Source organism: Ovis aries, chromosome 17 (assembly GCF_016772045.2).
Source record: "Ovis aries strain OAR_USU_Benz2616 breed Rambouillet chromosome 17, ARS-UI_Ramb_v3.0, whole genome shotgun sequence".
Taxonomy (NCBI): Eukaryota; Metazoa; Chordata; class Mammalia; order Artiodactyla; family Bovidae; genus Ovis; species Ovis aries.
Window position 1 is genome coordinate 44,079,781 of NC_056070.1, and position 26,427 is coordinate 44,106,207.

Sequence of the window (26,427 nt, forward strand, 5' to 3'; positions counted from 1 at the left end):
CGTGGCAGGTGGAATCTTCCAGGATCAGGGATCAAACACTTGTTTCCTGCATTGGCAGACAGATTCTTTACCGTAAGAAACCAGGAAAGCCCTATCCTTCTCTTTTAAAACTCAGAGGATTAGGGGAGTCCCCAGATTAGTTTGTAAAAGAAACAGACTATTTTCCTCTGTACAGACCCCAGGTCCCACGCAGGTGAGTTAAGTTCTGGGCAGAGTATGAACTCGTACCATCACTACCAACTGCTTTTTCTCTGTGACAAGTGTATCTGCATCATGACAGGTTGGAAAGTGGTGTGAGTTCAGACTGTTTGGAAAATACCTCGTTGGCAAGGAAACTAGAGTTTACAGTTCCTAATAATCACACTCACACATATTAATTCATCAAACTGTTTACTCAGTATATATATATATATGGGTACAGATGTTTTCCTTTCAAATGCAGTACTGAGGAAGTATCAGCAGCAGGCGTGATTTGACACAGCCATGTTCTGATCTTTGGATGCCCCAAGTCAGGGCAGAGCCTGCTCCTCAACAAGGGGCAGCAGCCTGGCTTCATCCTCAACCACTGACCCCACCTTCACACCAGAGCACATGGTCCTGACTGTAGACATCGCCATCACTGGATGCACTCTGCCTTCTATTAATCTGTTATACCCAGGAGGACAAAATATACGATTTGCTTTTGCACTCAGAGCTGTCTGGTGACGTCATGGTTTGGGGACACATCCATACCACTTTGGATGGCTGCAGTGATGGCATCTCTGGTTTCATTGTTTCCTTCACATAGTCTCTAACAAGCACGTGAAAGTTAATCCACTTTGCACATCTTTTTGTGAGTCTGAGCTTCATGTGTTTTTTAATGAACAATTTAAATGAGAGTAGTGCTTTAATTGCGGAGAAGGCGATGACACCCCACTCCAGTACTCTTGCCTGGAAAATACCATGGATGGAGGAGCCTGGTGAGCTGTAGTCCATGCGGTCGCAAAGAGTCAGACACAACTGAGTCAGACACAACTGAGCGACTTCACTTTCACTTTTCACTCTCATGCATTGGAGAAGGCAATGGCAACCCACTCCAGTGTTCTTGCCTGGAGAATCCCAGGGACGGGGGAGCCTGGTGGGCCACTGTCTATGGGGTCATACAGTCGGACACGACTGCAGCGAGTTAGCAGCAGCAGCAGCAGTGCTTTAATTGAGACCCTCAGTTTACAAACATCACCTCATTGTGTCTCTCTCCTTTTCATCTCACCAGTGACTGCTTCACAGCTACATTATCTTTGCTGGGCATCTTTAATGATTTGGGGACTTCCCAGGTGGCTCAGGGGTAAAAAATCCACCTGCCAATGCAGGAGACATGGGTTTTATCCCTGTGTGGGGAAGATGCCCTGGAGGAGGAAATGGAAACATACTCCAGTGTTCTTGCCTGGATAATCCCATGAACAGAAGAGCCTAGAGGGCTACAGTCCATGAGGTCACAAAGAGTCGGACACAAAGGAGCAACTGAGCACACATACACAAATATTTAAATATAATGATGTAGGTATTCAGGCATTAAATAAATTTGTTCCTAGTATATTTCATCTTAGCATTTTAAAAGAGTCTTGATAACAAGATGTCAAGACTGTCTGGATGAATTGTGTAGTAATTGTGACAAAAAGCTACAAAGAGCCCACAGAGAAAATAAATAATCATATAGCATCACCAAATCTGCAGACTTGGCCCTGGAACAAATCCACTACTTACCAAGGTGACTTGATATGGAGATTGAGCTTGCAGTGTTGAGAGGAATCTATCCCATGTGGAAGAAAAGCACCCTTTAACTTACATTTCATTCTTTTGAGCTAATCACGACATATCAAGGTCACGCTGCCAGCTTCTAAGTTACAGACAGACATCAGGAGACAATCAGAATTTTCTAAGATAACCAGAGTGAGAAGGGCTTTTCCCTTCACTATGTGGCCAATAAGGATCAGGGGAGAATCTCAATGGGGGAAACCATTTCACTATCATAAACAGATCACAGAGCACTATTACAGACAGGCCACTTGTGTGCAGTAGCAGAGAATGACTGGGTGCAAAAGGATATCTGATAAACGACAGGGAGGGTGCTACACTGGACCTATGTTGGCCTCTTTAACAGTCTACTTCAGCCTAACTTATTATGCTTCATGTAGGGTTTACCAAGTGGCTCAGTGATAAAGAATCCATCTGCCTATGCAGGAGATGCTGGTTCAATCCCTGGGTTGGTAAGATCCTCTGGAAAAAAAAATGGCAACCCACTCCAGTTTTCTTGCCTGGGAAATCCCATAAACAGAGGAGCCTGGGGAGGCTACAGTCCATGGGGCCACAAAGAGTCAGACACACACACACACATGAATCTATACCTGAAGAACCTCTGTTTTAATCTTAGAAAAGTTGATTTTCAATTTGGCATGGTGTCTGTGATGGAACCTAGTAGGGAGCCTTTGAAGAGGTTCTCTGGGGGTGATTCTGAATCCTGAAATGGGAAATCGTGTGTATGGATGACAGACTGTGTGAATTATACATAATAATAAAAAAAAAAGCCAAATATGGAACAAGAGTATTTTAATTGCACAGAACAAGTTTTTAAAATAAGAATACAGGGAAGTACAGTACATCATTCCTTTCTTTCTTCACTCAGTAATGAGTTACCTTTTTCTTGTCCATACATATTTAACAAAAATAATAATGCTTTCTTGTAAGGTCAACCAACCCAGAGGTAGCACAAAGACCTCATGATGTTTCAGTCTATTGCTGCAAGACCACCAGCATATGGAGCAGATGGTAACAATCTCCAGAGTCATTTATGTTCGCAGCAAAACAAAACACACAAAGAATGTATAATTTTTACTGAATTATTAAAACACAAAGAGAAAATACCAATCTTGAGTGTGAGAAATCTCAACAGATGTCAGCCTATGCCCCATGGGCCAGTAACTGATACTCAAAATTTGGTCAAACGTTCATCATTTGTAACAAACGTTATACTCAAAATCATTAACTCAAGAATATTTAATAAACAAACTATTTACAGAAGTGTGTCCAGAATTAAGAAAATCAACCAGGGATGGTGAAGTCCCCAGAAGCAGTTAACACCCTTATGTCTGATGAGCAGGGGGAGGGTCTGTGGTGAACATGGGAGCTTCAGCCACATGGATAGACACCCCCAGATGTGTGCCAGCAGGAGAGAAGCAGGGGTGACACACACCTCACCTGTCCAAACCTAAGCAGGAATCCCAGGAAGCAGTGCACTCCCTCTGGGCATACAGAGAAAGGAGGAAAATGGTGTGGACATGGAGAACACTCAGAACATGAGCACATGTACAGATCCATAACACAGACACTTTTCATCATGTAGCTGCTATAGATACAAGTCATCCCACATCTCTGACTCAGACAACACAAGTCTCTTCAACTATCTTTATAGATTCATACTTAAGTACTACTGTAGCACTTTACTTCTAAGTAGATCTTAACCCAAAGTATGCTGTCATTACTTTGGTTTAAAGCAGTTCATTACCTTTCTAAAGGATTTTAAAATAAAGAAAAAAATCTTTCATATTCACCCATGCATTCACCATTTCCAGAGCCTTTCATTTCCAGAGTGATGCTCTCCTGCTGTCCCCAAACTTCCTTCAATGGTTCCTGAAGGCAGGAACTCTCTCTGATTTTGCTTTTTTGAAGTCCTTTTTGCTTTCATTTTTGAAAGATGTTTTTGACAGGCAATTGAACTCCAGGCTGTGGGGCAGGGGAGGTTCTTTATTTTCTTTTGTAATTTAACAGCGTCACTCTGGTGTCCTATAGTTTGCATAGTTTCTGACCAGAAGTATATTGTAATTCTTTGCTCTGTGGGTGTCTCTTGTCCTTTTTTCTCCAGGCATTTTACAATTGCTCAATTTAAAAAAAAATTTTTTTTTGACCGGGCCACACGTCATGGGGGATCTCAGTTTCCCAACAAGGGACTGAACCTTCACTCCCTGAATTGGAAGACAGACTCCCAGCCACTGGGCCACCAGGGAATTCCCAACAATTGTTCTCTTTAACTCCAGTTTTCATCAACTGACTGTGATGTCCATTGGCATATCTTTATGTTTCTTCTGAGTTGGGTTCTTTGAACTTCTTGAATATGTGTGTTTACACTTTTCATCATATGTGGGTATTTTTCAGCCATCATTTATTCAAATCCTTTTCTGCCCCCTCTCACTTCTCTCCTCTAGACCTTCCATTATATGTATATTACACCACTTTTAACTAATTTCCTGTCCTCCTTTCCCCCCACCCACAGTGTTCTTCTCTGTGTATATCATTTGATAATTTTCATTCTTATTCTTCAAATTCATTGATTTCTTTCCTTCTTCTATGTCTAATATGTTCTTAATTCCAGTTGGGTTTTTTTATTTTTTATTTTTCAGAGTTGTTCTCAACCTGAGAAGTTCCATTTGAGCTTTTAAAAGTGTATCTTACACTTCGGGTTTCATCAAATTCATGTTTTCTTCTACTTTATACTTACAATAGCTATTTGAATATACTTGTCTACTAATTCCCATCAATTCAGTCTTTCCTCATTCTATTGACTGATTTTTCTTGAAGTTACAAGTCATATGTTTCTGCCTCTTGATGTGCCAGGTAAGTTTCTGGATGTCAGACAGTGTGGGTCCAGAGTAGCTCTGAATCTAGGTTAAGTGACTCTCCACCCTCCCCAAGACAACACTGTTCTGGGAACTCCCCTTGATGCCCCTCCAAGTGGCTGGTGGGAACACAAACTGTCTCAGCCTGTGCTAAGCTCCAGGGCTTGTTCAGCTCCCTGCTGCCCAGCTGCTCTCAGAGTCTCAGTTTTCTTCAACACACATGCAAATAAGGACTAAAGCCAAATACTCAAAAGGGACTCACTGAGGATTTATGCAGCTTTCTCTTTGGGAAGCTCCTTCTTACCCAGCACCCTTCACCTGAAAATTCTAGCTACAGAGGCCCCTCAAATGCCAACTCAGAAACCCTCTTCAGTTCAGCAAGACCATGTTCATTCAACTCCCTGACCTGCAGCCTTGACAATGCCCCCAGGGAGTAGGCTGGGCAGTTGTGGGGCTGTACTCACTTTGTCCACCTCCTGCCAGGAATCATAAACCTGCACTTGACATATGTCTAAAAACCACTATTTCATGAATGGTAGTTCCTAGCTGTTTAAAGCAGGAGAGTTTATGTGGTTCTTATTATACCACCCTAGCAGAAAGCAGAAAGAAGTCTTCACACTTCAAACACAGCTACCACTTTTAAATGCCTATTTCCTTACAATAATTTATATACAGTAAACATAACCTCCTTAAAGAATTACTTCAACAGGGATCATGTTTATCAAATTCTTCAGTGTACTAGGGCTACTCCTCTGCATGAGACCTCTAATACATAAGTTACTTCCTTTGGGAATGTATTATCTAGTGTACTCTGAGCTACCATTTCCCAGTGAAATTTTCACTCACTCGTTACAACAATTGAGTTTTTCCCCTGTTTAGGTCTTCTAAAATTTAATAGCCTGGCACTTTTGACTGAAAGGTCTATACTTATCACAATACTGATAAGACTTCCACACTGAGGAGCCATCAATATGTCACAAGTTGTGTTTCCTGGGAGAAGACTTTCCTATATCATCTACTTAACAAAACAAACAAACAAAAAAAAAAGGTTCTCTTTCTAAATTCTATGTGGTGAGACAGTCACTGCAGTGACAGAGTTTCTCTCCCATACATGTCCTTGGAGTGTCAGGGGCCTGACGTCTGATGGCAGACTCCCCACACTCACCACATTCACCCCATGTCTACAGCATATGACTTCTCTGATGAACCAGGAGCTGCGCCTTCCTGTGGAAGACAGTCCCACATTCACTGCATCCACAGTACTTATCCCCTGTATGGATCCTCTGATGCCTCATAAGGTGCGACTTCCTAGTGAAAGACTTCCCACATTCCTCACATTTATAGGGTCTCTCTCCTGTATGAATTCTCTGATGTATAATGAGCTGTGCCTTCTCAAAGAAAGCTTTTGCACAGTCATTGCATCCATAGGTCTTCTCTCCTGTATGATTTCTCTGATGTTTAATGAGCTGTACTTTCTGAACAAATGCCTTTCCACATTCACTGCATCCATAGGGTTTCTCCCCTGTATGAATTCTCTGATGCCTAAGAAGCTGTGGCTTCCAGGCAAAAGCTTTCCTACACTCACCACATTCGAAGGGTTTTTCTCCAGTATGGGTTCTCTGATGGTGAATGAGACTTGACTTCTCACTGAAGGTTTTCCCACATTCACTGCATTCATAAGGTTTCTCCCCTGTATGTGTCCTCTGATGGGACACCAGGCTGGACTTCTGAGTGAAGGCTTTCCCACAGGCACTACATTCATAAGGTTTCTCTCCAGTGTGAGTTCTTTGATGTGTCAGGAGCTGTGACTTTCCAAAGAAGGTTTTTCCACATTCAACACATCCATAGGGTTTTTGTCCTAAATGAACCTTTTGATGTTTAATTAGTTCTGACTTCTTAAAGAAGGCTTCCTCACAATTACTGCACTGATAGTTCTTCTCTCCTGTATGAGTCATTTGATGTTTAACAAGTTGTGGTTTTCTGATGAAGGCTTCACCACATTCACTGCATTCATAGGGTTTCTCTCCTGTATGGATCCTCTGATGCCTAATGAGGAGTGAGTTCCTGCTGAAGGCTTTTTTACACTCACTACAAGCATATGGCTTCTTCCCCGTATGAACCCTCTGATGAGTAATAAGCTGTGACTTCCAAAAGAAGGCTTTTCCACAATCACTACATCTGTAGGGCTTCTCGCCTGTGTGTGTCCTCTGATGTGTAATGAGCTTTAATTTCTGGGAGAAGACTTTCCCACAGTCACTGCAGCCATAGGGCTTCTCTATCGTATGGGTTATCTGATGTCTTTTAAGCTGTGACTTCCTGCTGAAGGCTTTCCCGCAGTCACTGCAGCCATAGGGCTTCTCTCCTGTGTGAGTTCTCTGATGTAAAATGAGCAGTGACTTCCTACTGAAAGCTTTCTGACATTCCCCACACCCATATGGTTTTTCTCCTGAATGAGTCCTTTGATGAATAGTGAGCAATGACTTCTGGGAGAAAGCTTTCCCACAGTCCCGGCATCCATAGGGCTTCTCTCCTGTATGAGTTCTTTGATGTATAATGAGCTGTGACTTTTTGTTAAAAACCTTGCCACATTCCATGCACAAACAGACTCCTGTGTGTGCTATATGGCTCATAATGAGTCCTGGCTCTTTACTGCTGACTTTTCTACATGTATTGCCATCAGAGTATTTTATTCCACCATAAGTTCTGGCAGGTTTAATACAAAATAATAATTTCCTATTAAGCTCATCAAGTTTCTTTCTTTCACAGTTACTTTTTGGAATAAGAAAATCAAAAGGATGCTTCAGACTTTTTTCACCTGTGCCACATTTATGGGATCTCATTTCTAAATGATCAAAGTTAATGCCTAAATGAAACATTCTCTCAAAGATGTCATATTCATGGCCTCTCTCCAAACTTTTAAGCTTGTCTTGATTATCCTGATGCCACATTTTGAGATTATTATCTAGCCAGACTTTTTCTAAAAAGGAAAAAATGAACCATACTGTGTAAATTTCCCTAAACATTAAGCTTATTGAACAAATCGGAAATGGAGCATGAGCCCAGCCCATAAAACAAAAAATTTTCCCACATACAATATCTACTTATTAGGCTTTGAACTTTTTAATAGAAGTGAAAACAGATTTTGAAATTACAAATGTTTATAAACACAAACTTTAAAATAAGCAAGATGAAATATAGTCAAGTGATCATGATGAGATAAAAAAGACAAGCAATTTCTAATCAAACACTGTGCTCATTTCACAATAACCTACTGATTATCTTCTATATGCCCAGACATTATTAACAGAAATCAGAAAAGGGCAAGTAGGTACTCCCATGAGAGAAGACTGAGTACTTCTGAGTATTACAGTATCAGAAGTACTGAGTATCACAGTACAGAGAAGAGCAAGATTAATACACAGTGCTGAATGTCACACAGGAAGAAACACTGAATATAATGGCAGCAAATGCAGGATATCAACTTTCATGTCTGAAAGGTGAGATATGTTAGTTTTCTGTACTATTAGTACATTCAAAAGGCATCCTCATTCAAAATCATCACCCAAATCACTGATATCTGTAACTTCACCATCATGAGAACTACTTTTTTGGAATTATCTAAGAGTTCTCCAGAGCTCAGCATCAACACCTTTATTAAGGTTTCTGATACTTTAATTGAATCATCATCTATATACTGCATCTGTATATGATGCAAATTACTCAAAACCATAATTATGCTTTGCATAACATTAGGACAGTTTTTTTACCTGTAAGTACAGTTATCTGTGATCTCCATTAATGATCTTTTAAGTTTGTTTACTTTATGATATTCTTTACTAGGAATTGTGAGATAATACTCCCAAGATGAAAAAAATATGGCAAGATCTCAAATATAAAGCAATCACTCCTTTTTTGTAGGATAATTTATCTGGGGAGAGAAAAAGCCTCATCTAACAACTCTCAGATATATCAGAATTTCAGAGGAAGAGCTACCTAGAGCTGTAGATATGGAGGAGGGAAAAAAAGATTCAACATTTTGAGCTTCAATGAGTACAAGATAACACTGTTCATGGGCATTTTAAAAACTAGAGAGGGAAGTTAGATACCATTTCTATACTCTTTAAGAGTTTATAAAAAATTGTTTCATGAAATATAAGAGTAAAGAAAAATAAATTTTAATTCAAATCAAGGAATAAGATTAAGATATATATCCAAATTAATAAGTTAAATGATATAAAACCATACTGAGGTTAAACTACACCAATAACATATTAAAGAAATTTTTTTAAAATCTTGGCACTTTGGCAAACACACAGACCATGTTTTACTAGTATCATCCTTGGTAGGGGTACTGGTCTGTTTCCCCACGTCTCTGTTTCCATTACACTCTGATCCATTCAGCCTTCATTTCATCCTATTTTTCAGTTGATATTCTCACTTCCAGGCTCACGCCCTCCCAATTCTAGTCTCCACACAGCAATCTTTAGAAAATGTACTCTGACCTTTTGCTTAAACCTCTTGCTTAAAAACCTTTGATAAATCTGGGCTTTTAAAACAGCATACACACCCCTGCATGCCTGGCTCCTTCCAGCCCTCAATTTCCTCTCACAACACTGGGCTCCTCCCTGCCCCCACTGACCCCAAAAGCCTCTCCCTGCCCAGCTTCCAGTATGCCTATTTCATATCATTTTAAGGGCACACTAACAAACACCCCATTTATTCTCTTCATAGCACTTATCAGATAGGTAATCACCTTACTTCTGTCTCTCCCACTGGAATGTACTGAAGGTAGGGAACAGGTTTGAGTTTTTCACTGATGTACTCCCACTACATAGTACATAATAAGCCCTCAATACAACCCTATTCACTTATCATTAAACTTCTAAAGCAATTCCTTTCTATATAGTTAATCCTGATAATTAACTTTGTATTTTGACACAAATGTATTATGTTCAAACAATGAATTATTTCATATTACCTTCTAAATTAAAATTCCCTGGTCCTGTAATGTTATCTCATGACTCATACTTTATCTCAACTCCTCTCATTTCACAAAACAGCGGTGGTTCTAAATTAACAGAGGAACATAAAGTCTATCTTGACAGCTTTTCAAACTACGCATACCCAGTCCTAATCATCCATGTGAATGGTGCCCAGACATCTGTAATTTGAAGTATTTTCCCAAATAAGCTGAAACATTTACTTAGAGGAAAACCTTTGTACTAAAGAAATTATTTGATAAATAAGACAGATCCTGCTTTATCTGGCCTCACAATCACCAATTAATGAAATATTTAGTAATTATACAGCATAAATGTCATAGAGAACAGAGAATAATAAGTTAGTTACCATCTTTCTATGTAGGAAAAAAACCTCAAGACCTAATTAGTTAAGAAATTATAGATAATGTGTGATCAGGCCCAGGTTCCTACAATACTGTTCAATAGGTAGAGATTTCAGAAAATGCTGGGAGTCAAGAAACACTGTGGAAGTGAAAAAATAGAGCTTAAAGAGGGGGAGGATATCTAATTGAAAAAGTGTGCACAAAAGCCCACATGCAGAGAAACATATGTGAAAGACACAAGGAAGGAATTACTTCAACTGGAGTCAACAGTGACCTCTGGGCACAGGAAAAAACTCACAGATAAGATGCTGCCATACTGTGAGGGTCCTCAACTCAAATGGAGGTAAAATATCACACAGCAAGTCTTAAACCCCCACAGACTATTTGAAGGGATAAACAAGAAGCTTTAGAAGCTAAACATCAAAGGCACCAGAAAGATGCCCTGGATGCTGACCCTGAAGTTCTTATCTGCAAGGAGGCAGGAAGAATGCTTTTAGGCATTAGACTTCTATCCTCTGGACGCACAGTCTACTCTATGTGGGTTTGAAACAGAAATTTGATAAATTAGGGAGAGAAAAGAAAAATAATAAAGGATATTCAAAGGTAATAGCATCACCTAAAACAGGAAAAAATTATGAATTCTTAAAGAGGAGAAAAGAAGCCTACCTCTGAAGGCGGGACTGGGGCAGGAGAGAAGAAAAAGTCAACTGGGGAAACTCAAAGAAGGGTCTGATTAAGATTGAAAGGTCCTGCATGACTGTGCCACTAGAGGCACATTTCATCACCAGCTCCACCAAAGGGGACACATCCTGATGTGGAGACCAGGACACAGAGTCCTGAGTCAACTCCAAAGATGGAGAAGCTTTAACCGGAGTTTCACAAGTAACATTTCAAAAGTACCAATCTATCATCAAAAACCTGAGATTTAATTTTCACTGTCTGCCACTAAGCTGATTATTTCTCACCTGAGAAGTTTTGACTTAGGATTTCTTCATCTAATAACCATGGCTTTTCTTGCTCCAGCCTGAAGATGGTCTCAGGTTTGATAACTTGATAACCTGTCAATTGGAAACACAGAGAGTCCCAATCGCTTGGGTTGAGGGGACTCTTAAATATGAAGACTATTTCACCTCAGAGGCTATAAAACAAAGAAAGCAAATAAAAACCTTTCACTTCGGTGTCAAAATCAAAGACTCTTTGACATCTGAAACTTAAATCCAAAGTCAGTAACATCTTAGAGGTATGCGCATATCCAGTTACCAGGTATACACTGTACTACATGAGAATGTTCTTACCCAATAAAACTAGATTGCTATAGTTCTCCAACATCACGTCTCTGTACAAGGTCTTCTGAGTAGGATTAAGCAGCTGCCACTCCTCCAATGTGAAATTCACAGCCACATCTTCAAACGATATCTAAAAAAGTATAATCCCTGTTAAATCTGAAGTCATTATCTTTGCTGAATGTAGGCTTTCTTTTCTACAGCAACAGGTGGCCAGAAAGCTGGACCCATGATCTCCAGCTCCTGGAAATGTTCTTTTGTTTAACCCTCACTGCCCCATGTCCTGAATATGGGCTGGATTTATCAAGTCACTTCCACTGAATGGAATAGGGGAGAAGTAAGGGATCTCCCTTCCAAGACCAGGTTATAAGAGAACGTGACTTCTGCCTTGGGAACCCTCTCCTGCTCTCTTTGGGGAAGTCCAAGGGCCACGTGGTGAGGCAGCTCTGTGGACAAGCCTACATGGCAAGGACCAGGGGTCTGCCAACACCCATGTGAGTAAGCTTGAAGGGTGTGACCTTCATAGCACAGCCCTTCTCAACATTTTGAAGACAGGGTCATGTGAGATTCTCCACTAGAACCAAATGGGTGAGCCACTGGCAGATTCCTAACTCACAGAAACTGAGATAAATGTTTAAACTTCAGCCACCGAGGTTTGGGATAATTTTCTCTATACCGTAAAATGATATCCTAATCTTGCATTATTATACTTTGAGAGAAAAACAAGAGTTATTAAAATATTCATCATTATGAATTCATAAACTTATCCACCCATCTACCCACAGGATAAGAAGTTGGAATAGGCTGTCTTTAAACAAGCAGTGTTTCTCAAACAAGGTGCCACTGGGATTTGGGAACAATTCTTAGCTGAGCAAGGGCTTCCCTGGGAGCTCAGTGGGTAAAGAATCCACCAGCAATGCAGAAGACACGAGATGTGGGTTCAATCCCTGGGTCGAGAAGATTACCTGGAGAAGGAAATGGCAACCCACTCCAGTGGACAGAGGAGCCTGGTGGACTACAGTCCATGGGGTCACAAAGAGTTGGAGAAGACTGAGCGACTAAACCACTTAGCTGAGCACAAGTGCCCCACGCAGTGCAAGGCCTAAGTGACAGGAATGGGTCTCAGTCGCTGTCAGAACTAAAACCACATCTACCTTTCTAGAACACTCTTCCTCCCTTTGAGCAGTTCTGGTCTAAATTAGAACTAGCTATCCTTTAGAACACATGTTTTTTCCAGCAATTAAGGGGCCTGGAACTATGCCAGGTGCTAGAAATATAAAGATGAGTAGAAAAACATCATATTCTCATATACTTTTCAGTCTTTTCTGGCTAGAGGCAATAAGGCATTACAGAGGCCATGATACAAGTACATTCAGGGTATGGGGATAAAAGACAAAGGAACCAGAATATCCAAAACAATTTGGAAACAGAACAGCAACATTGCAGGACTTATGTTACCTGTTTCAGGACTTCCTATAAATGCACACGATAACAAGGTGGTATCAGTGAGAGGTTACAGATGTAGGTAACCAGAAAAGAATGGAAAGCCCAGAAGTGGACCCCCACAGGCAAGTTCCCTGGCTTTTGAGAGGTGCCCATACAATTCCTCAGAGCAGGGAGTTTTCAGCACATGAAAAGCAAAAGTTGCTTTTAAAGCAACTGGATACCCACAGCAAAAGAGCAAACCTTGATACACACTACACCTTACCAAAAAATCAACTCAAAAAGAATCACAGGGCTTCCCTGGTGGCTCAGTGATAAAGAATCTGCCTGCCAATGCAGGAGACACAGGTTTAATCCCTGATCCAGGAAGATTCCACATGCCATGGGGCAGCTAAGCCTGTGTGCCACAAATATAAAGCCTGTACTCTAGATCCCAGGAGCCGAAACTACTGAGCCCACGTACTGAGACTACTGAAGCCTACAAGCCCTAGGGCTTGTGCTCAGTAATAAGAGAAGCCACCGCAATGAGAGGCACATGCGCCACAACTACAGAGTAGCCCCGACTTACCACATTTAGAAAAAAGCCCGCATGGCAACAAAGACCCAGCATAGCCCAAAACAAATAAACAATCTTTTTAAAAAAGGAACACAGACCTAAATGTGAAACACAAAACAATGAAATTTCTAGAAGAAAACAAGAGACAACCTGGGTGACTGGATTTGGCAATGAGTTTTTAGATACAACACTGAATACACACGGTCCATTTAAGAAGTAATTAATAAAACTGAACTGGTCCAAAATTAGTATTTTTTTTCTCTATGAAAGGCACCATTAACAGAAAGAAAAGACAAGGCACATACTAGGTGAAAATAGTTGCAAATCTGAGAAAGCATGTTAATGGGACTTAACAACACTAAAACTATAACATCGTTTAAAAAATGGGCAAAAGATCTTACCACATGCTTCACCAAAAAAGATGTAAGATGGAAAATATATGAAAAAATGTTCAATATCATCTGTCAATAGGGGAAATGCAAATTAAAACAATACTGAGTTGCTACTACATCCCTATCAGGATGGCTAAAATGAAAAAGTAACAGAACAGAACTGACAAATGACAGTGAGGACGCAGAGCTACAACAACTCCCGTTCATGCTGCGGGAACACAGGGCAGGGACTCTGGACACTTTCATAGCTTCTCATGAAGTTGAACACAGACCTACCCAGAAAGACCATTTGTAGGTATTTACCCAAATAAACTGAAAACTTATGCTCACCCAAAAGCTTATGTTCAAACCTATATGCAGATGAGCACAGCCTATTAAGAACTGGAGGCAACCAGGACATCCTGCACCAGAGAACAGAGAAGCAAACCAGTGTCTCCACACAAGGGAACTACTGTATGAAGCCATTCAGTAATGAAAGGGGACAAACAGGGGCTTCCCTGGTGGATCAGTAATAAGGAATCCGCCTGCTAATGCAGGAGACACAGGTTTGATCCCTTATCCAGGAAGATCCTATATGCCAAGGAGCAATTAAGTCCGTGCACCACAACTACAGAGCCTGTGCTCTAGAGCCTGGAAGCTGCAACTGCTGAAACCTGCGCGCCTAGTGCCTGTGCTCTGCAACAAGAGAAGCCACCACCACGGGAAGTCTTTGCACTGCAACTAGAGAGCAGCCCCCACTTTCCACGACTATAGAAAAGCCTTGCAGCAATGAAGACCCAGCACAGCTAGAAGAAAAAAGAACTCTTCCCTGAAATCCATCAGGGAGTCTGCACCTTTTGAAAAAAGGACAAATACTTTGAAGAACGAGCCAAAAAGTCAGTATGAAAGGTTATTCACTCATGGTTACCTTATCTAAAATTCTGGCAAAGGCAAGACTATGGAGACAGAGAACAGATCAGTTATTGCCAGAGGTTAGGGATGCAGGAACGTGACACCCAGGAGTCTTTTGGGAGAGAGAGAACTATTCTGTCCTGACTGTGAAGTTAATTACATGAATTTATACATGTTTTAAAACTCGTATGAGAATTCTGGCTCAGAATTTTTCAGGATTAACCACAAGCAATTACAAAGGCTCTACCTGACAGGTCTTAGGGTGGGAAGTTGCCCTCCCACCCCAAACCCGACACCCAGCCTTAAGGGTGCCACCAGCTCCAAAGACAACTATCCTGGGCCCCGTTACTGAGTGTGCAACTGGCACTGACATAGTGTGTGTGTGCCCCTGCTGGCCTCCACCCACAGCCGTGATGAAGACTGTGGAGACTGCCACAGTCAGGGTTGCAACACAGAGGCATGTTGGGGACACTGAGTCTCTCGCCTCATGAGCTACAGTTGACCCCACAGCAAGCCTCAAACCCAGATAAAACAAACCCCCCATGGGGGTGACACATTTGGACGAAACCAAGTTCTGTTCCTAACAAGACTGATGTCAGCTGTGTGGATGCTCACCAAAGGGAGTCTGGAACTGCCCCCATCCGAAGCAAGAGATGGCTCAACCCCTTCTGGATCCAGGACAGGATGCTGTGGAGACCGACACTGTCCCAGGCTGGGCCCTCATGCATGTGCTGCCACGTTGTCAGAAGGGGCCAAAACATTCAGGAAAGCTGTCCCACCTTCCAGATGCTGGACAAGGTAGAAAACACTGCCCCAAGACAGCCTCCTGTGCCAGGATGTACTCAACAGGTGGACCTTGCTGGGCTTCTCATCCCATCCAAAGGGTTTCACTGGACTCTGACACTTTCTCGGGGTCTGGTCTGGCCAACCTCGTGGGTTCCCCCAATGTGAGTCACACTCTCAGGCTCCACCTGACCACATTTACTTCCTTTTTGGGTATTAAATTCACTGCATCTAATCACAGCCCCAGATTTGCTGTGGGGTTCAGTGAGTGTCTTAATTAACAGTTTAAGGAGAGACTTAAAGGGCTGATGAGAGAGGTCAAGGTAACCCCAGTTTGGAGCACAGAGCTCAGAAAGGCAGCTTGGGACCCAGTGCAGCAGCTCCCATGAGGGCCCGTCTCACTGTGCCGGATGCCTGGAAAGGCTGTCTGCGATCACAGTCCTCCTTTCACAGTCACTGATACCTCAGACTCTGTGGGAGCCACTGGGAGAGACTTCCACTCCCTACCACGCCGTCCTGAAGACTCAACAAGTGGGAGATCATGTAAAACCATTTATTTTTTAAAAAATTTTTACATTATTTTAAAAAATTATGCCATGCTGTGCAGTATGTGGGATCTTAGTAGTTCCCTGACCAGGCATCAAACCTGTGCCCCCTACATTGGGAGCATGAAGTCTTAACCCCTGGATTGCCAGGGAAGCGCCCATGTAAAACCATTTTTAAATCTTTTAAAATCTCAGGAGTTTCTGCTAATCAATTCTTAAACATGATTGCTCCAGTTAAATTACGTAAAAATATCTGCCCCTCTGTGTAGGGACAAAGGGTCTTTCCAGACAGAGTCTGGATAAAAACAGAAGATGATTTAAAGTTTTGATTATCAAATGGGATACACTGATGATAACAGAAGAAAGAAAATAAAGCCCAGCACCAGGAGAGGCACAGGGGAGGGAGAAGGATATTAATGATCTTTGTTTTTCAGACTTACTCCTAGAGCTTTCCCTTCCTCCTTGGTGGGGGCGGGGGGTGGGGGGGGTGCAGACAAGAAACAAAAGAAATGACTCCTGTGTTGCTCTGTCTGGATGCAGACTTTCTGGCCTTCCTGTCCTGATGGGGCTGCTGGCCAGCAGCACAGGGTGGCCTTGGCCCCCACACTTCCCAGACACCACAGCCTGGGCACTGTTGGCACCCCATGAGGTGGGAGGTCCTGGACAAACGGTTTAGAACTAAGCACCCCAGGCAGTTCCTCACAAACCAAGGACTGAACTAAATTATTCAGACCAGGCTGATGTCCTGGGAGGCCCACAGAAAGGCCCTGTTTAACCTCACTGCCTGATGAAAATGTATCCTGCTTGGGGACTCTGGGATTGCACTCCTGGTGTGTACCCCCAGCCATGGGAACCCCACTGTCTCAGCCCCGGCAGACAGGCATTCCAGCCAGCTTCCACCTGCTTGCAGGGCTATGCTAAGTGAACCGCTGTCCTGTGCCAGATCACAAAAGACTCACAAAGCAACTTGAGAAGCCTCCTGATGGACTGAGACAAGCCTTCCTGATTCAGAAACAGCTGAGACCACTGGGGAGGCAGTCCTGATCACCCCACTCCAGGGTCTTCCTCAGCTGTCTGCTGCTGCCCCAGGTTAATCCCCTGGTTCCTGTCTCAGTCCCTCCAAGTCTGACCTGCTCAGGTCCACGATGGAGGAGCTTATTTCTCACTCAGGTCCTGAAAAAATCAAGCGGTGGAATGGAAGAGTCTGGATCCTGGTTAAAAACCTACATCTGAATCTTCAGGTCTCACCACAAGTCACAAGGGTTTATCTCCAGGCCTCCTGGGTGATGCTGCCCCCACCTCCACCCCCAGACCTGAAGCACAACATGTATTCTCCCCACAGACTCGAGGGGTGAGGGGTGTACTATGTCTACCTGGAGCCTTTGGCACAAGCCTTTCTTGGGTACCTCTCTAAAATCCCCTTGTGGTGGTAGGGCAGAGTAGGATGGGGTCAGGGAACCTGAAGACACTGTCCCTATTCTGACCCAGTATCTTGTACTTTCCACTCCCAACTCCTCTTCCCCTCCTTCTAACCCCCAAGTCCATAAACCTGCCAGAAGGTTTTGTTCATGGCTCCCCAGGCAGTGAGGGCAAGACACCTCCACAACCATGCTAAGCTACCCACGCATGGCCAAGGCACCATTCACTTCTCAGGAAAAGGTAATGGGAAGTTGGCACCTTCGTCGGCATCTGGTTCTCACCTGTGCCATCACAGTAATTAGAGGCTTTGGTACAATCACCCTGGTGCTGCGGTTATCAGCAGCTCAGCCCTCTCAGCTCTGTTGAACTCCTGACTCAGAACACAGCAGGAACAGGGAAAAGCCTACAGTGGTTTAAACAACAGAATTTTTAAAAGAAAGAAAGAAAGGGAGGGAGGAAAAGAGCATGGAGGTTAGCTAGCTGGATAGGAATCGCTTTGAAGGGACACTGCAGTCCTGTTTCTTGAGTCAACAAAGTCAGGAAGAGGGGGTAGGGAGGGATGAATTGAGAGTTTGGGGTTAGCAGATGCAAGCTATTACATATATATATATATATATATATATATATATATATATGTATGTATATATAGGATAGATAAACCACAAGGCCCTACTGAATAGCACAGGAAACTATATTCAATATCCTGTGATAAACCATAATGGAAAAGAATATGAAAAATATGTGTGTGTGTGCATGTGTGCATGCACTTCCCAGGTGGCAATGGTGGTAAAGTATCCACCTGCCAGTGTAGGAGATGTAAGAGACACAGTTTCTATCCCTGCATCAGGAAGATCCCCTGGAGGAGGGCATGGCAACCTACTCCAGTATTCTTGCCTGGAGAATCCCATGGACAAAGGAGACTTCAAGCAATAGTCCACAGGGTCACCAAGAGTCAGATACAATTGAAGCGACTTAGCACACATACATACATACACACACACACACACACACACGCGCACGCGCGCGTATATATAAAAGTGCAACTGACTCACTTTGGTGTACAGAAAAAACTAACACAACACTGTAAATCACCTATACATAGATCAAAAAAAAGTCAGGAAAAGGAGCTAAAAACAGACATCTTCCAGTCCAGCTTTTGCCAACAGAAGCCAAAAAACACCTAGCTAAAATGTATTGAGGGATTCCCTGGTGGCCCAGTGGTAAAGAATCCACCTGCCAATGCAAGAGACATTGGTTTGATCCCTGATCCGGGAAAATCCCACATGCTGCGGAGCAGCTAAACCCATATGCCCCAACTACTGAGCCTGTGAGCCACAACTACTGAGTCCATGTGCTGCAACTACTGAAGCCCGCATGCCCCAAATCTTTTTTTTTGTTAACAACCAAATCTTTTCTAAAACAAAGTTTAACAACTCAAGAATGTCTTTCTTATAGACCTGGGAGGTGTCTCTGAAATAATCCAGGAAGACACATCCCTGTCTCCTGTTTTCTGGGAGAACAGCAGCCTGACTGGCCTGACTGGGGCATCCGGTTCCAAGCTGGAAAATTACCTTCCATCATAAAGATATGAGAAGTGTATTTTTCCTTTAGGTGAAGGCAAAAAGCTAATACAGTAGCCACTCCACTTCTCCTCAACAAGAGAAGCTACTGCAGTGAGAGACCTGTGCATTACAACTGGAGAGTAGCCCCCACTCTCCACAACCAGAGAAAAGCCTGTGCAGCAATGAAGACCCAGCACAGCCAAAAATAAATTAATAAATAATTTTTTTTAATGTACTGAAATTCCAACTGAGAGACTATTTATGGAGGCCGTTTGAAGGTTTTGTAACAACCAATTCTGCAAGATGCTTCAGGTTTTCTTCCCTAAAAGCAGAACAAAAGTAGGGTGTGTGCCCAGGCCCGCTGCCCGCTCCCACGTCCTCCACCTACACTGAGGATCCCTGCAAGGAATAGCCCTCGGAAATATGTTCACCCATTCCGGGACGTCATTCACCACGCCATCTACATAAACAGTTCTCCAAGCATTTTCTTTACATGTAATCATCAGGAAATATTTGCTTCTGCTAAATCAGTAATGGTCTGCTTTCTGACAGAGGAAACCACACAGCTATTCCTGTTTCTCTTTCTATGGCAGCTTCTGGGGACACCTAAGGAAGCTTGCAGCTCAATTCCAACAGTGCAGGCCCTTACTTCTCACAGGTCTGCGTCCCAGCTTCAAGATTTTTGTATGATTCTAGGGACCACCTTGTGTTTCTTTTGACCACCTTCCTTTCCAGGTTTACGTTTTCTCTGGCTGTAATTTGAGTGTATTTAAACCTTTCCTGTTGGTTGTAGAAATGCCTGGAAGCCTCATCTCCCCACAGATAAAAACGACTGGAAGACAAACAACTTACCTGTGACTTGATCATCTTCCCCCAGTCCTGGGAAATCTGCTCTCTCTGTGACTTCTCTCTGTCCTGATGCTCTGAACCTCTGGTTCAAAGATGGGAATGCCCCCCAAGTCCTAAGGCCTCTTCTTTCTTACCTCACACAAGTCTTGTTCCTGAGACCCATGGCCTAGAGATGCAATGGGAATCTTATTTGAGATGATGTCATCCATTTGGGGACCTCAATCTTCGTTCTCTATAACTGGGAACTCAGATGGGCTGTTTGCTAGCCCTAAGGAACAAGATGGAGAGTGAGCTTCTGGCACATGTCAATCGAGCCAACCACAGCCAGGCCAGGCCTGCAGCACACGTTGTGCTCTGCAGCCCAGCTCCCACCTGGGAATGCCTGATGGGAGCCACCTGCGTTGGTGGTTCAACCAACAAGGGAGAACAAAAAGGAAAAGACCCCTCAGATCACTATTTCAAGAGCATTTACTGTAGAAAATGTATAATTACAAAATCTTTCTCTGCCCCTTTGGGATGTATGTAAATCTTTTCTAAAACTAAGTTTAACAACTCATCAATGTCTTTCTTATGGACCTGGGAGGTGTCTCTGAAATCATCCAGGAAGACACATCCCTATCTCCTGGTCTCTGGGAAGATAGCAGCCTGACTGGCCTGACTGCGGCACCCAGGTCCAAGCTGGAAAATTACCTCCCATCATAAAGCCATAAGAAGTGTGTTTTTCCTTTGGGTGAAAGCAAGTAGCTAATATAGTAGCCATTCCAACTACCAAGTAAGTTTAGGATGAACTCTGCGTGACAAATGATCCCTTGAGACTGTGTTGCAGGTCTGTCTAGTAGGTTGTACCTGCGTGGCTATAGAAAAGAACACCATCTCTTCCTGTCTCTTGCAATATTTTTAGCAGATTGTCTAAAGTGGGCATCACATTCTGGTTTAATTTTTATTCAATAATAAAACTATTCCTTCTCTTCTATTTTTATGGAGAAGTTTTCTGGATTGGTTTGTTAAACTATATCCACAAAGAGTCAAATAACCACATAAATTAATACAACCACTACTTTAAAAACTTTTTAAAAGATCACAAACTGTAAAACAGAGATCACCTTAGGCAGAATTATCGGAACAGATGGACCAACAGATAAGATCAGCATGATCACAAATAAAATACTACATCTTCATGCACACAAATACTTACACTTTCAATTTCTCCACCACTCATGAGCCAGGTCACTGACATCAGCCAGACACCGGATCAGAGCCAAGGATGCCACGGGGGCAGTGTCACACAGGGATGTGACTTCCTTCATGAGGGTACCCCTGAAAGGAAGTGTCCAAAAACACAGTTCCTGGTAAACCTGGGGACACGAGGGACAAACTCCACCTCCTAACTGAGATCTGTCCAGTGCTGTGGTCCAAACCTGTGGTCTGGGAGTGACTGCTGGGCGCCCCCTTAGCTGTTTGTGCTCCTGGCTTGGTCCCCACAGGCTGACAGGCTACAAGGAAGACCAGACGTGATGGACAATCAATGGACACTTTTCCAGAAAGTAAACTGAGAAAGAAGAGAATGTAATTCCTATAGGAGATCCAGAGCAGGAGCCTGGAAGGGGAAGGAGGCATCTTGAGTGTCCCAGTTGAACAGAGAGAGATGTATGGACTCGTCCTCCACAAGTGAGGGCAGAAAGTTATGCCTGGGTGTCAGCACACTGCCAGGTTTTACTCCAGGGCCACTAACAAGAGTGGAGAGAACACTGACCCCTTCGAGGCCCTTCCTGCCACCCTCAGGGTTGGGCTGAGGGCTGGAATCAGACAGAGGAAGTCTGCTTTCATCACCACCTGCTTAGGAGCCCCAGATTGCTCAGTGGGCAGGGGAAAGAGAAAGGAAACCCAGGAACACTGCTTAATGCCGGCCAGACCACAGACCAGCTTCCAGCATCATCGATCGAGGGCCTTGAGAGAATCGAGAGAAGACACAGGCCAGGGAAGGAGGGAAAGTCCCAGTGTGGACCAGGTGCAGAGAGGACCTGCAGTGAATCAAGAACCAGGCAGGCTGGGAAGACAGACTGGATTTGGGATTTTGATTGAAACAGTGGTAGAGGGCAGAGCAAGGGCATCCAGGTCAGGAAGAACTCCTACTGGTGGGAAGGGAGAGTAATGCCATGGGTTCTGCCCATGTGTGGGTGCAGCGGACACAAAGATCAACGTCCCCCAATGAGACTGGACTCTCTTCAGTCCAGTGTGAAAAGCGTCGTGCTTGAGAACAGGTCTCTCAAGAAAAACATCCTGGGAGAGCAGAGAGTGACACCCAAGGGAAAAGCACCTCCTCCTGGGACATGCAGGGAGCTCTTTGGGGCTCCTGGGCAAGGGCAGGTCCCAGTGGTCTAGGAGGCTGAGGGAAGAGACTCCAGAGTCAATGCTTTCCAAACCTGGGGTCCTTGAGATGCAGGCCCACCTGCCCTGGAAGCATCTATCTCATCTGGACCCCTTTTGGATTGAAGCACAGGAGCCCTCATGCAGCTTCTCTGGAAAAGGGGACGTGCTGACTGTACTAATACCCAAAGCAGTCACTCTGTTTCTCCCCCAGGATCCAACATACTCTTGCACTCTGCTCTCACATCCACATCAGATCTCTCTCTCACACACACTCATGCACTCTCTCTCTCTCTCTCTCTCTCTCTCTCTCTCTCTCACACACACACACACACACACACACACACACTCACAGTCTCATTTATGGCCCAGGAAAGCAATAATTTGTTAAAGGTCTCTTACTACTGGGCCCTGCTCTGGACACATGGGAGAGACCACAAAATAAGACAGATGATCCCTGCTCTCTCAGGTGGGAAACAAACATCAAAAAAATTTCTGACGGTCAGAGTGCTCAGAAGAAACTTCAAATGTGACAGACAAATGGGTAGATGAAGGATACTCCTTGGAGATGACTCTCAGCTGAGCCCTGAGGAGGTAGAGCCCCCTTTGGAAGGCCATAGGCCAACCACAGCCTTGAAGGTGCATCAGACACAAGTGGGAGGATTCAGAGTCAATGGAGTCACTGAGAATTCTTAAACAAGGAAACATTCAGGTAAAAGGAGCCATCACTCACCAACAAGGCCACACAGGTGCTGGATGAGAGGGGTTAAAGAACAAAAACAACATAGTTATCGAATAGAAGTCACAACCTGGGAGTCTTCCCTGAGCCCACACATGATCCATCCAAACCCCAAAACACCATGCTCACAGGCCCTGCAATCACCAACATCCACAGCCCCTCAAACACAGGTTCCAAAGACCACCTCAATCACACTAACTGACCACCTGAGAATTCCCCAGCCCCAATAACTGAACACACAACCACTGACCCCCACGTGTCCACCATCCCTCCAGGGTGTCTGGGCCATCAGTTATACACACTGTGGGTCCCCAACACTCTTCTAGCAAAGCTCCCAATCACCAAGCACCAGTGACAAAACCAATCCACAGAAGTGTGTGAATCAATGAATCCCAAAGTCTCTCACCACAGCTCGATCCCCAATCAGACAACACAGAACCCTTTGCTCCTGGTCACAGCAGGCTCTCCCTCACTCAGCCCTGCGCATAGCCACAGGAATCCCAACAGACCCATTAGCTGACTACAACCCCAGAGCCCCTTACCTCCGGTTCCCACAGGTTTCTCAATGCCACCAAGAAACCCCATCACTGGCTCCTCCAAACCACACTCAACAATCTCCAGTCTACTCGCTGACTAGAAACTGTCACTGGAATCTCACATGCTGAGTCCCAAAGGACACCTGCAGACCTCCCATCACTCCCTTCTATGGGTACCCACCCACTCACGTTCACAGGTGCCCCATTAGTGCTTGCACAGAGTCCCCTGCAGGCTTGCTATCTCCCATCACCACCTACCACCTAAACTAGCCCCCATCACTAATCCCCCAGTGGTCCCCAGCCCCTCATCACATAAGGCTGTCAGCCACTCACCTCCTTGATATCCACTCTTTAGTTCACCCTGTGCCCACCCACCACTTGCTGACACCCCGACAGCGCATCACTCTGCAAGGGCCTCCAGCGCCACATAAACACCAACACCCCCAGCCCCTCCAACAATCTGAAATACCACCCCCGCTTTCCACTCACTCATAACCCCCAGCAGGCCACCCATCAACTTAAGCACAGACCCCCAACACTGATACACAGCCTCCAACCTGACATCTCGGTCACCAGATCCCCAAACACGGACCCAGATCACTCACTAGCCCGGGCCACCCTAGTCACTCTCCTCCACTGAAAAAGCTACCACTAAACTGTCAGGCCAAAACAAATGCACGGCTTCCCTGGGGATCCAGTCGTTAAGAGTCTGCCTTGCAATTTAGGGGACACCAGCTCAATCCCTGGTCGGGGAAAATCCCACATGCCCCAGGGCAACTAAGCCCACACACTGTAACTAATGAAGCATGTGCTCTAGAGCCCAGGCTCCACAACAGGACAAGCCACCACAAGGAAAAGCCTGAGCACAACTGAAGAGCAGCTCTCATTTGCCACAACTAGAGAAAGCCTGCATGCAGCAGCAACAAAGACCCAGCACAGCCAAAATAAATGAATCTCACAACTAGAGAAAGCCTGCATGCAGCAACCAAGACCCAGCACAGCCAAAATAAATAAATGAATCTCACCACAACTAGAGAAAGCCTGCATGCAGCAAAGAAGACCCAGCACAGCCTAAATAAATAAATGAATCTCACCACAGCTAGAGAAAGCCTGCATGCAGCAAAGAAGACCCAGCACAGCCAAGATAAATAATCTCACCACAGCTAGAGAAAGCCTGCATGCAGCAACGAAGACCCAGCACAGCCAAAATAAAATAAGTGAATCTTCTAAAAAATGCAGACTTGGCAAAGAAATATTTCACTCCAAGAATTTATTATTGTGGGTGGTGCGGGGTGCTGAAGTAGGGAGAACGCTGTGGCCCTAAGAGGTAGAAGCATCTCGGCAAGGTGTTAGGATGCTGGATCAAAGGGCAGGATGACCAGATGGCAGATGACAGGACATTTCACCAGAGGCTGGCCATTTCTCGATGAGGGGGTGGGGGGAGGTGGTTGGTGGTCAGGGCTGTAAGGCTGCTCAAGCTGCAGTGCACCAAAGTTCAGGAAACTGCAAGAAGAAGAGAAGCTGAACCAAAGAAGTTTGGTTAATAAGTGCTTTGATGTGTGAGGACTAACAGTTCAGCGAATCATTGATGAGGTAAAGGATGAGAGGAGTTGAGATGAGAGGATATAAATATGGTGTCATATTTATCTATGGCCTTGTCACAGGTAAACAAGGGAGTCCTATGGGGGTAACAGGGTTCTTTGCAAGAAGGTGTTTCCTTGAACCCTGGAGAAGGGGACACCTCTTAACCTTCCTGTTTTCCAGGAGCACAGGGAACAAAGTCTAACACTGCAGCAACCAACAGGCCTGTCAACCAAATCCTCAGTTCAACCACTCGGAGCCCTCTAAACACTGCCCAAACAGACTCCCCTCAAGGGCCTTATCATTCATCCCTTTGGGTCCAGTCCCCAGTCCAAGGCACCCAAATCATGGATCACTAGAGCCTTAACTAGTCCTACAAACCCTCAATCCACTTCCCCAGTGCACAATGACCCCATGCAGCCCTTCATTCACTCTGGAGGGTGACCTCTGGGCTCCCTCTCTCCCAGCGCCTGCTGTCGCCACCTCCCAAGGCTAAACACTCCCCCGCCCCCCCAAAAAATCCTTCCCTCCACTGGTTTCACAACAATTCATCCCTCCCTAACCCCAAATTATTGATTTCCACAGACATTCCAATATCTCAACCCTCAAGTGACTCCCAAATTAATCAGCTTCACGGTCTACTTCACAGTCCCTTCATCGCCCACCACCACCGGAGGCCTCGCCCGGACCCCCAAATCTCCCTCCAGACTCCCACACCACCGCCACCTACATCCAACCCTACAAACCCCAGTCCTCCAAACATTGGCCCCCGTCCCGCTCCCTCCCGCCTCCGCGCTACTCTGCCACCTCTAGCCCTTACCCCGCGCCGCCCCACCCCGCCGTGCCGCCCTATGCCCCCCCACAGCCTCACCCCCAACGTACCCCCACACTTGGACCGGAATCGACGCCACCGCAGCAGGAAAGTCCTTCCGAACCTCCCCCCGTACCCGGCTCCGGAGCTGGTTCGTACACTCGCCAGCGTCGCCCCAAGCCAGGTCCGCGCCAGGGTCACCACACGGCCCCAGCTGGACGCAGAGGCCACCACCAGCCCGCACTCCTGCCCCCGCCCCCGCCCCCCACAGCCTTACCCCTCCAGTCCTCGGCGCCGAGGCGGAGGCGGCTGGGCCTCGGAAGTGTCCATACCGAACTACATTTCCCAGAGTCCCACTCGCTTTAGAACTACATTTCCCAGAGGGGCTTGCGGCGCGCCTCCCTGAGGAACAGGTGTCCCGTTTCCTGTTGCAAAACGCTTTGTGGCTGCGCTCTAGGATACGGGGGCCACTTTGTTCATAAACTGCGAACCATCCTTTTCATTTATGATCAAGCGTGAGTGTTAAGACGCTTCAGTCATGTCTGACTCTTTGTGACCCCATGGTCTTTAGCCTACCAGGCTCCTCCGTCCATGGAATTCTCCAGGCAAGAACACTGGAGTTGGTTGCCATTTCTTTCGCCAATGCATGAAAGTGAAAAGGGAAAGTGAAGTCGCTC

The 26,427-nt window shown here is 44.8% G+C and overlaps 1 protein-coding gene across 20 annotated transcripts; it reads right to left on the reverse strand.

Moving 5' to 3' along the window:
- Positions 1-2,569: 2,569 nt before the first annotated feature.
- On the reverse strand, positions 2,570-26,090 carry ZNF605 (zinc finger protein 605). 20 transcript variants are annotated; one of them, XM_060400687.1, is made up of 7 exons: positions 26,028-26,090; positions 22,817-22,835; positions 20,912-21,033; positions 19,720-19,882; positions 11,289-11,409; positions 10,959-11,051; positions 2,570-7,626 (listed from the first exon to the last, which is right to left on the reverse strand). In XM_060400687.1, the coding sequence occupies exons 4-7, from the start codon at positions 19,732-19,734 to the stop codon at positions 5,831-5,833; spliced, it is 2,025 nt and encodes a 674-aa protein (XP_060256670.1). In that variant the 5' UTR covers positions 19,735-19,882; positions 20,912-21,033; positions 22,817-22,835; positions 26,028-26,090; the 3' UTR covers positions 2,570-5,830. The 20 variants fall into 20 exon arrangements, with proteins under 20 accessions (XP_060256670.1, XP_011952989.1, XP_060256662.1 ...); XM_012097599.3 differs by having other exon boundaries at positions 19,851-19,984; XM_060400679.1 differs by having other exon boundaries at positions 19,851-19,984; positions 22,817-24,861.
- Between the last annotated feature and the right edge of the window lie 337 nt (positions 26,091-26,427).

Coding starts and splice junctions, on each gene's coding strand:
- ZNF605 (XM_012097598.3), bottom strand. CDS start 19,925: ATGGATGACATCATCTCAAATAAGATTCCCATTGCATCTCTAGGCCAT. Junction 11,410..19,850: donor AGGAACAAGACTTGTGTGAG/GTAAGAAAGAAG, acceptor ATACTTTTTTAG/ATATCGTTTGAAGATGTGGC. Junction 7,627..10,958: donor CCTAAGTCAAAACTTCTCAG/GTGAGAAATAAT, acceptor TTTCCTTTTTAG/AAAAAGTCTGGCTAGATAAT.